Source organism: Podarcis melisellensis, assembly GCF_964234715.1.
Source record: "Podarcis melisellensis genome assembly, chromosome: 4".
Classification (NCBI taxonomy): Eukaryota; Metazoa; Chordata; class Lepidosauria; order Squamata; family Lacertidae; genus Podarcis; species Podarcis melisellensis.
In genome coordinates this window covers 15,760,014-15,770,420 of record NC_138531.1, presented here as the reverse complement: position 1 = coordinate 15,770,420, position 10,407 = coordinate 15,760,014, and the positions used below count along the sequence as shown (strand labels likewise).

General features: G+C 46.6%; 1 protein-coding gene and 1 long non-coding RNA gene across 4 annotated transcripts; both read left to right on the top strand.

The window, feature by feature from the left end:
- The first annotated feature begins 6,832 nt into the window (after positions 1-6,832).
- LOC309368337 (uncharacterized protein) lies at positions 6,833-9,117 on the top strand. Of its 3 annotated transcripts, none has more exons than XR_014167686.1 (5): positions 6,833-7,621; positions 8,026-8,308; positions 8,439-8,518; positions 8,681-8,961; positions 9,050-9,117. XR_014167686.1 is itself a non-coding variant. In XM_081908311.1 (4 exons), the coding sequence occupies exons 1-4, from the start codon at positions 7,706-7,708 to the stop codon at positions 8,729-8,731; spliced, it is 618 nt and encodes a 205-aa protein (XP_081764437.1). In that variant the 5' UTR covers positions 6,833-7,705; the 3' UTR covers positions 8,732-9,110. The 3 variants fall into 3 exon arrangements, 1 of the variants encoding a protein (XP_081764437.1); XR_014167687.1 differs by having other exon boundaries at positions 6,833-8,057; positions 8,192-8,308; XM_081908311.1 differs by having other exon boundaries at positions 6,833-8,057; positions 8,192-8,308; positions 8,439-8,536; positions 8,681-9,110.
- On the top strand, positions 9,115-9,894 carry LOC309368345. Its single transcript, XR_014167711.1, has 3 exons — positions 9,115-9,143; positions 9,274-9,325; positions 9,542-9,894. It is a non-coding gene; the product is annotated as an uncharacterized lncRNA (long non-coding RNA).
- Positions 9,895-10,407: the final 513 nt, after the last annotated feature.

Here is a 10,407-nt window from a genome sequence, read left to right as displayed (position 1 = left end):
CATAAACGTGCAAAAAACACATGAAAAATAGTTTCTAAGCATTCATGTGCCATTAGAATAGAAACAAGACATTTACTGCATTTACTGTTGACTCACAAATAATAATAAGACTATTCTTGTTCACTTGTACCACCTCAATCTCAATCCTTTATTGGCATATAGACAAAATTCAGAAAGGTTCGGTACAATACAATCACTCATCAAAATCTGCATCTAACAATTAAAATGCCGTTGTATAACATCCATGAATCCTCACTGTGTGTTGAAGAAAACTGGCTACTATCTCCATTTTATCCTCATCCTGGGTAAACATCAGGGAGGCTACCTTACATTCATCTGACTGACACTAACAATTGCTACCTAGACCCAATTCACCTTCTTTCTCGCTGCGTTTACTTATTACGTGCATCCAATATGTGCGCGACCATGTATACACACATCACACCGAACTCAGAAGTGACCTGGAAACATCCTAAAGACATCACTAAAAGGACGGAGCAGGGGTAGAGCAGAGCAGAGCAGGGGGGGTGGAAAGGCTGTTTGCAGGCTTTTTCAATGGGTTTCAATTACCGTATTTTTTGCTCTATGACTCACTTTTTTCCTCCTAAAAAAGTAAGTGGAAATGTGTGTGCGTCTTATGGAGCAAATGCAGGCTGCACAGCTACCCCAGAAACCAGAACAGCAAGAGAGATTGCTGCTTTCACTGCGCAGCAATCCCTCTTGCTGTTCTGGCTTCTGAGATTCAGAATATTTTTTTTCTTGTTTTCCTCCTCAAAAAACTAGGTGCGTCTTGTCGTCTGGTGCGTCTTATGGAGCGAAAAATACAGTATATGCGATTTCACCAATGCATGCAATGCCTCGGAACATCATCTCCATCTAAATGGGGGGCTGCCTTAGTCATTTACTCTGCAATAGTCCTCCCACACTGAATTAAAATAAAAGTTGTTTGTTTACAATAAAAATTATGGACCCCAACTGCGGAAGCTTGGGGTATGGTAAGTCATGTACTGCATGGTGTCTTCTTATTGTTTCTGTGCTTGAATGTATGTGGGGGCATTTAGAATAAGATCTGTTATTTGATTATTGATGTATTTTCTATAGTTAATTTTTTACCTGTATTTTCAGTGGATTTAATTTAATTTAATTTAATTTTATTGCAATGGCTAGTGCCTGATGCAAATAAAGATTCTTCAGATTCTGTTTCACCACTGAATTGGCCTGAACATAAATCACATTCCCCCCCCCCCCCCCAAGTTAAAGTGTGGCTTAAATTCGTGATCTTACAAAAAATTGCTTTTATGATATCGCTGTTGAAACAGACATACGGTAAAATGGAACACACCCCAAATTTTCTTCTACATTTGCCATTTATGCGTGAGTGCAAATGTGGGTGTGAGTGGCTGCAGAATTTTAAGGGAGTGGCTTATATTCGGTTATTGTCCTTTTCTCTCTCTCTCCCCTCCCCCGAATTTTGTAGGTGTGGCTTATATTCGGGTCAATAAGGTATATAGGGCATATGTGCACTTGTGACTGGCTCCCCATTCACAGATTTAACTTTTGAGGCCTTTGAAAAAGGGTTGAAACCTGATGCACAGTATCCCAAGTAATTCACAAAAATGTTGCAGCAAAAAGGCAATCCCTACAATCATCTAAAAACAAAAACAAAACAAAAAAGAACCAATTATTAATATTTACCAGGTATATTTGGAGTTCTAAATGGAGACATTTAAAGCACAGGATACAGATTTTGCTGAAGTTTATTTCCTGAGGCTCTGTTGTAGTGCATCCACCATATTTGGCTCAGTGCATTAAGGAATCGAGTAATGAGGCTCTGTCACTTGCTCACTGTGCATGAAGGGAAGGTGTGTGCAGGAAGTGTTAGGGAGGTTGTCCTGAATTCTTCTGACAGTGCGTTCAAAGGCAGCATCCCGAAACCTTGAACTCTCAGTGCTTTGATTGAACTACAAGTATGATGTCAAATCTATTGAGCACCCAGCAACTCTGATTTCACAATAAAACACTTAACTAGAAAAGCAAAACGAGTATTTCTGGTTTTTGAAATAGCACCAACGTTTACAGGGAGTTTGGAGCCTTTTAAAGTGATTTTCACTGACACTTAAATGATGACTGTACTAAGAACTATATATCTTGTGTGTAGTCAACTTCTGTTTGAGAAATGGGAGCCTAAAGGTCCCTTTGGGCATGGGGAACTAGTTTTCTGGGTCTTTAGATCCTGGCCATAAAATCGTTATGCCATTCATCTTCACATGTTATCAACTGGTGTGAAGCCGGTCATTCAGAGATATAAATGCTTCTTTTGATAGTCCAGCTCTCCACAGATAGAGCTATATGCCATCTCTGCTTCATTTATAGCTATAGCTGTGATGGCCACAGCATCTGATACCAATCCACAAGACACGGCCATCAGAATCAGTTTATACAATCCTCAGAATCCAGTACGAAAGTTCGGGAAACAGGCAGAACAATATGTCCTTGACTAACCAGGCTGAGCAAGGACTTGAATCAAGATCACTCAGGTCCAAATCCAACATTTTGCCTCATGCACTGCACAGCCTGTCTGGAAATAAGTAGGGCTGGTCATATAGCAAAAAAACCAGGGAGACTGGTTATATTTTATTCATAATGGAGTGTCTTTTCAGCATATCTTCAAAAGGCTAAATTAGGCCAAGTTGTCAGGAAAGTTTGGAGAATAATATTTTCTAAAGGGATTGTTACAGGCTTAGATTGCTTAAGCCATCAGGGGTAAAAACAAGTGCTTTTAAAAATATATTGTCCTGATAGTTTTATATAGTTTTCAAGGAATGGAATATAATGTATTGTCTTTTGTCCCAATAAGAGTGTGACCACGTACTATGGAGGACTGAGATACTGTACCTTTAATGGTTGTGTGGATGAGGGATTTCAGTAGGACCAACTTGTTTTGGCATAGTGTAGCTTGTCATGGATGCCCATGTCAAAATTCCCCCTTCTATGCAATTATTACATGTGCAAGAGTCTTGGCATAAATTCAACCTGGGCACTGTGCTCTGTGGCCTGAGTCCAGTACCAGGTGACCACATGGAATGCATTTATATCCTGTATATTAGAGCCAGTGAGGTGTGGTGGTTAAGAGCGATAGACTCGTAATCTGGTGAACCGGGTTCGATTCCCTGCTCCTCCACATGCAGTTACTGGGTAACCTTGGGCTAGTCACACTTCTCTGAAGTCTCTCAGCCCCACTTACCTCACAGAGTGTTTGTTGTGGGAAGGGAAAGGAGAATGTTAGCTGCTTTGAGACTACTTTGGGTAGTAATAAAGCGAGATCTCAAATCCAAACTCTTCTATATCTGAAGGAGCGTCTCCACCCCCATCTTTCTGCCCGGACACTGAGGTCCAGTGCTGAGGGCCTTCTGGCAGCTCCCCCGCCACGAGAAGCCAAGTTACAGGGAACCAGGCAGAGGGCCTTCTCGGTAGTGGCACCTGCCCTGTGGAACGCCCTCCCACCAGATGTCAAAGAGAACAACAGGTACCAGACTTTTAGAAGACATCTGAAGGCAGCCCTGTTTAGGGAAGCTTTTCATGTTTGATGCATTACTGTATTTTAATATTTTGTTGGAAGAAGAAGAAGAAGAGTTTGGATTTGATATCCCGCTTTATCACTACCTGAAGGAGTCTCAAAGCAGCTAACATTCTCCTTTCCCTTCCTCCCCCACAACAAACACTCTGTGAGGTGAGTGGGGCTGAGAGACTTCAAAGAAGTGTGACTAGCCCAAGGTCACCCAGCAGCTGCATGTGGAGGAGCGGAGACGCGAACCCAGTTCCCCAGATTACAAATTTACCGCTCTTAACCACTACACCACACTGGCTCCCAGAGTGGCTGGGGAAGCCCAGCCAGATGGGCAGGGTATAAATATTAAATTAGTAGTAGTAGTAGTAGTAGTAGTAGTAGTAGTATCAGTTTTAGGTGTTCCACAAGGTTGCCATTTTGTATGAATGGTACATGTGTGCAACCTAGCAATGATACGGACTTGACCTAATGCAGTTGCTCATAATGATCAACCTGAAAGTGACTCAGTGCTAACTAGCATTTACAAAACATTTTATGGGTTCTCGAAGCACCTACTGTCACCCCCTTCCCCCAGTTCCCCCAAGGACCCACATACCTTCCTAGGGTCAGCAGAAGGGGTGTGTGGCAGAAGAGGTGGCAGAGAGAACACCACCTCCCTGGAAGAGCGTTCTTCCTCGCCAATTTAGGGAATAGACAATTTCCAGCATCCACAGAAGGAAATCATTCACGCCAGTTTCCACTGGGGAGAAGGTTCTCTGGTGCTTGAAATACCTTTCCCTTGGTGGTAACTACTTAGAATAACATCATTTTCCCACTGAGGATGCTAGAACACAGTGGGAAATGGTGCTCTACTGAAGAGTTGGCATACCCTTCAACTTTTTTTGTCCCAGTTAAGGTTTGTTGGTCCTAGAGCGGGGTGAAAAAGGTTGACAGTTGCTCACATTCAGAAGGTCTTGCAATGGCTCAAAGACATTCAGACAGGGACTTTGCATCTGCAAGGGCCCTTTTTCAAATGCTCATGACATCCATATCAGCAAGGTGGCAGCCCCATAGAATACCTATGCAGGTAAGTGCATTCTCCACATAAACCCAGTATGGGTGGACAAGCTTAATTATGTGGATGAATAATCATAATAACCATAATAATAATAATTTGTTATTTCTTATAATTTATTATTATTATTTATACCCCACCCATCTGGCTGGGTTTTCCCAGCCACTCTGGGCGGCTCCCAACAGAATATTAAAAACATAACAAAACATCAAAACATCAAACATTAAAAACTTCCCTAAACATAGTTTCCTTCAGATGTCTTCTAAAAGTCAGATAGTTGTTTATATGCTTGACATCTGATGGGAGGGCATTCCATAGGGCGGGCGCCACTGCTGAGAAGGCCCTCTGCCTGGTTCCCTGTAACCTCACTTCTTGCAGTGAGGGGACCGCCAGAAGGCCCTCGGAACTGGACCTCATGGGTCCAGGGAAAAAGGCAGGGGTTTAAATTTCATTTCATTATTTCAATTCACTTTTAATTTGTTTACCGCCTTTCTACATTACTACACACAAGCCAGTTTACAAGGTGAAGAAACAATGAAATAGAGAGCAAACACCACACAGCTAATAGCAATCTGATCCAAAAGAAAAAAGTAATAACAACAACATAGCTTAAAAAACAACAACTTACATCAAATAAAGCAATACAGTGGTACCTCGGGTTACAGACACTACAGGTTACAGACTCCGCTAACCCAGAAATAGTACCTTGGGTTAAGAACTTTGCTTCAGGATGAGAACAGAAATCATGCTCCAGCGGTGTGGCAGCAGCAGGAGGCCCCATTAGCTAAAGTGGTACCTCAGGTTAAGAACAGTTTCAGGTTAAGAACGGACCTCCAGAATGATTAAGTTCTTAACCCAAGGTACCACTGTATTCCATAATACATTAGAATATAATAGTAAACAGACACCCCCCCCCCCCCGGGTAGAGGGGACTGGCCGTTAAACCACAGTTCATCCGATAACTGCCACTCACTACAGAATGTGGGGGCAGGAACACTGGGAGCGAGCACTGCACAAATTGGCAACTGTCCAGTCATCGCCATGAGCAGGAGATTCCTGTTTCCTAAAAATCATTAAAATTTGAGCTAAGAAACAGGTGTGTTCTGGAAAAAAAGGAGATAAAAAAGACCTGCTAATTCAACCCTGTGTTCAAAATCTGGGCGGGGCGCAGGCCTAAGGCGCACACTATAATAAGATTGAACAAAGAAAGCTTGATTGTAGTTTTCTTTCAAAATTGAATCAATATTATTTTGACCCATTGACCCCTAAAAAGTGTGGGGCCCATAGGCCATTGCCTACTCTGCCTATTTGGTAATCCAGCCCGGCCCCTTTGGCTGCAGGAGAGAGAAGAAACGGAAGTTGAGGGATGCCTCCTGATGCGCTGCAGCTGTTCCCCACAATGAAATGGAAGGCTCAACATTTGTCAGGCACTTTCGGATGCTCAGCAGTCTTGTGTGGTTACAACAATCCTGTAAAGTAGGCCAGTGCCATGTGCTCCCCAAATTGCAGCTGAATCCCTCATAGACTGGCGTCCAACCTCTGCTTAAAAGCCTCCAAGGAAGGAGAGTCCACCACCATCCCAGAGAGTCTTACCGTCACAAAGTTCTTGCTAATGTTTAGACCGAATCTCCTCTCCTGCCCTCCCCTCGGGAGTAGCAGAAAACAAGCTTGCTCCCTCTTGCAGCCCTCAGATGTTGGAAGATGGCTCTCCTCTCTCCTCTCAGTCTCCTCTTCTCCAGGTTAAACATACCAAGCTGCCTCAACCATTCCTCATGAGGCTTGGCTTCCAACTGCCTCAACCGTTCCTCATCAGGCTTGGTTTCCAGACCCTTCATCATTCTGGTCGTCCTCCTCTGTTCACCTTCCAGCTGCTCAATATCCTTCTTCAACTAGCCTGCGCTAACTGGCAGCAGCTATCCAGGGTTTCGAATGGGGGGGGCATTCCCAGGACAGAAGGCCTGCATGCAAAGCAGATGGTCCAATGCTGCGCTATGGAGACCCCTAGCCTGCTTTGAAGGATGTGGGGGTGGTCTCCCTTTGGAAATGGGGCTGCAGCAAGAAGGATGTGAAATGCCGATGTGAATCTGCTGAGAGAAGATACAGTCCAGCTGCAGGCGGAACAGAAGGCGCCTCCAAGTTTTGACAGAGAAGCATCACCTCTCAGGAGGGGCCTGGTCCAGGTGGAGGGGTTGCCATGGTGACAAGGATCAGCCTTGGGTGGGAATTTTAGCTTAGATAGGGGGGGATTTTTCGTAAAGATGTGCAGACTGTAAGTACCATTCCTTGGCCTTCTCTTGGTCTCCTGGGGGCGGGGTGTGAGTCCTGGGTCCCCTCCACAGCTTTAGCTCTCTGGTCCACCAGGGAGCTTCATGGCTGAGGAGATTTGAACTCTGCTCTCCCAGGTCCCCCCAGTCCAGCCCTCCAACCACTATACCTCTGCCTGGCTCCATTTTGCATCTCTCCAGCTGCCCTACAACATTGGCCTTCTTCCCCTTCCTGGGGGGTCTCTCTGGCTCCAAGAAAGACTCTACCCCCTTCCTCATGTTCTGCTCTTCTTCTGGGTCATCTTGATGCTTGGAGGACCCTCCTAGGGGTCTCCTCCCTCACCAGGAAGGGCAGGGCTGTCCTAAGAAGACGAGGCAGAGCAGCCCTTTAACAGCTGGCAATGCTTGTCTTCCCTTTGGGTTGGAGCTCTTGAACCCATAGCACTTGGGGCCTCCTTTCTCTCTCTGCCAGCCATTCGTGCTCTGGGCTGCCTCTTTCCAGCTCTTCCAATGCCCTTTCAGGTTGCAGAACTGCAGATAGATGGCAGGAATTGGGCCAGACGCCCCTCCTTACACACACACACACACACACACACACACACACACACAAATTGGGGCTGCCAGCTTCTGAGTTGCTCTCTCTGCTCATCTCTTCTAGGTTCAGGCGCTTAAGGCGCCTGATCAGTTGCAACAAGGTGGCCCCCTTGGAAGTCCTGGAGCAGCCTGCGGTGTCAGGTGACCAAGTGGCCCTCCTTTTGGGGACGGAGGAGGGCAGGAATGGGCTAGGGGGGCATCTAGTAAAAAGATGCACAGAGCCAGATGGCTGGATCCAACCCGCCTATCTGCGACAGCATCTGGAAACCCAACCGTCCCCGCGCCCAGCAACCACCCCATTTTGTGGGGTCTGTTGGAAGAAGCAGGGGGCTGGGCTGTGGGGCAAGGCAGGGGGGCAGTTATCAGTGGGAGAGGCATCTTCCCTGGGGAGCCATGTTCTGGGGGCAGGAGGTCAGGATTGGCCCCCAAGGCCTGGGGTGTTCCTCTCCTGTAGTAGGACTTGGAATCCAGGAGAAAACTCTTGGGAAAGCCTTGCAAGGGGCTCAGGGAGGAACTCACCTGTCCCCATGTCCTTCATTTTGCAGATGTGCTGGGAATCCACATCCCTTCGGTTGCGGTGAGTATTGGATAAAACGAGAGCAGGGAGGGGATCTCTCAGACCTGCCCCCCTCTTGCACTCCACTCTGCACTCTCAGATGTGGAGGAGCCTTCCCCCCATAAGGAACTGACAGCCTGACTTTTGCCTTTCAGCTGCTAGACAAAGATCAGCTTTATCTCCTGGGCATCATCCAGGACTGCCAGGCAGCTCGGCTCAGGGGGCTCCGAACCCTGAAGTACTCCAAGGAGGAGACTGCCAAAGCCATTCTGGTGAGTGGTGGGTGGTGTGAGGGACCCCCATGGGGAGGGAGGGGCAGAGAGGGGCTGGCGTTTGGGGTTGGAGCCCTGTCCTCTGGAGACTCCTGGAAGGAGCTGACTTTCCTCCTCTGCTCTCTTCTAGAACATCCTTGGCCACTTGGAGTACTTCAGGGATCGCCCCCTGAGCCTGGCCCTGGCCTTCGAGGCCCTCCTGCAGTTGAAGTGAGTGGGGTCTTTGAGGTGAGTGGGGTCCTTGAGGTGGGCGGGGCTGCAGGGGGCAGAACTCCAGGGGGAGCTTTGGGTGGACAAGTCAGGCAGGAGGGAGAAGGGGACAAGGGAGACTTGGAGGAGGCAGTGTCTAACCCCTTCCCTTTCTCTCTCCAGTTTTATGAGACCGCACTTCAGTCCCTCTGTGGTGAGTGTGATCCTCCATAGAACAACAGAAGCAGTTCTGGGGAGTGCAGAGGAGGAAAAGAGGTATGTCCTCTGCTTTAAGTTCTCTTTGCACAGCTCTTTCTTCTTCCCACACTTACAAAATTTAACCCAGCAGCACTCAACCTCTCTTCTCTCTTTTCCCACAGGAACTGAAGAGGCCATTCCAGAGCCTGCTGGGGGGTCTCCTCCTAGAAGCCCCCAATACTAGCACCCTTCTCCAGTTGCTTACCGTAAGTATCCTGATAGCACCAGCAGTGGTTTTAGGGTTGCCCCCCTGTCCCTTACCCAACTAACTGTCCCATTTCTTTCATCCCACAGGACCTCTGATATTACGCCCTTTTGGGGAGTGAAGACCAAAGGAAATTAGCGGCCAGCAGTATATCCCCTTTCACGAAGATTCCTGAGCCTAAGAGTAAGTATTTTGCCTTCCTGTATTCAGTTCTTTGGTTGTTTCCATCCTTCCTGGGTGGGGCTGCTTCTCTTACACCCATCCAGGGTGGGGTAATAGTGTCATCTGACTCATATTTGTCTTTCCTCAGCAGAACACAGTAATTCGTCCAGAGTTGGCTTGTTTCAGGAATAATCTGAAAGAAGGTAAGCCCCACACCTTGGGGACATTGAACTCCCTGTCCCTTGTTTGCCCAAGACACACCTCCCAGGTCTTCTTGCTGGGAGTCCTGGAGGACCTGCTCCCTGCCTGGCAGGCCTTTCCCACCTGGCCTGGGAGGGCACCACCCAGACTGACTCCAGCTACACGAAGCCCGAGAGGACTGAACAGATTTTCTCTCTTTTTCATTCTTTTCCATCCAGATGACATCATCATTGAGGAGTTATGATTTTCCTCCTTGAAAAAATTGCTGCTCTATTTGGACATCTCAACTGGCCAAAGACTGGCAGAAGAAGAGGCACTGAGAATCAGGAGAGGGACAGATGATTTAAGCAGCCATGAAATATGGACTGAGATTGAGCAGAACAGAACAGAAAGAAAGAAAGAAAGAAAGAAAGAAAGAAAGAAAGAAAGAAAGAAAGAAAGAAAGAAAGAAAGAAAGGTGGTCATCTAATCTCTGCTTTAAAACCTGCAAGGAAGGAGAGTCCATCACCTTCCAGGGGAGTCCATTCCTCTGTTGAACAATATTCAGTCGGAATCTCCTTTGTTGTATCCTGAAGCCGGTGAAAGAAGACATTGCCTGATGACCGGCACAAAGTCTTTCTCACCTTACTATGTTAAATCATGGGTGACACTAAGCAGATGGCACAGGCTCCCCCTTTCAGACACATAGACGGTGGAGGGGAAGATCGGGACCCAGTGATGGAGATGGGACCTGGAGATGAAGGCCCACTGTCTTCTTCCACACAATTAAGATCACGTAGAGAACAAGGCCCTCAAAGGCTGTGTTTTCCTCACCTTGCATTAAGGATTTAGTGGGAAAGTACCAAAGATTATCGTTAATGTTTTAACTCAAAATCAATACCCACCCAAAAAGTGCTGTTAAACCTTCACCGAAGCCCCACCCAACCAACACATTTGGTTTGTTCTGTTTGAGGAGGCCAGCCAACTTGACAATTTTAAGATCCTCTTTGTATTATTAAATAAAAATGCATCAGATTTGTCTGATGCTGATTGCCACCGTCATAAGCAAGTTTAGCCTGAAGGGTCTTGGATGAAAGTACACTGC

What these genes read in the sequence shown, in the direction of transcription:
- LOC309368337 (XM_081908311.1), top strand. Translation starts at nt 7,706, where the DNA reads ATGGCTGGATCCAACCCGCCTATCTGCGACAGCATCTGGAAACCCAAC. An exon ending in AGACTGCCAAAGCCATTCTG is followed by an intron (nt 8,309 to 8,438) that starts GTGAGTGGTGGG and finishes GCTCTCTTCTAG; the next exon opens with AACATCCTTGGCCACTTGGA. An exon ending in AAGTGAGTGGGGTCTTTGAG is followed by an intron (nt 8,537 to 8,680) that starts GTGAGTGGGGTC and finishes TTCTCTCTCCAG; the next exon opens with TTTTATGAGACCGCACTTCA.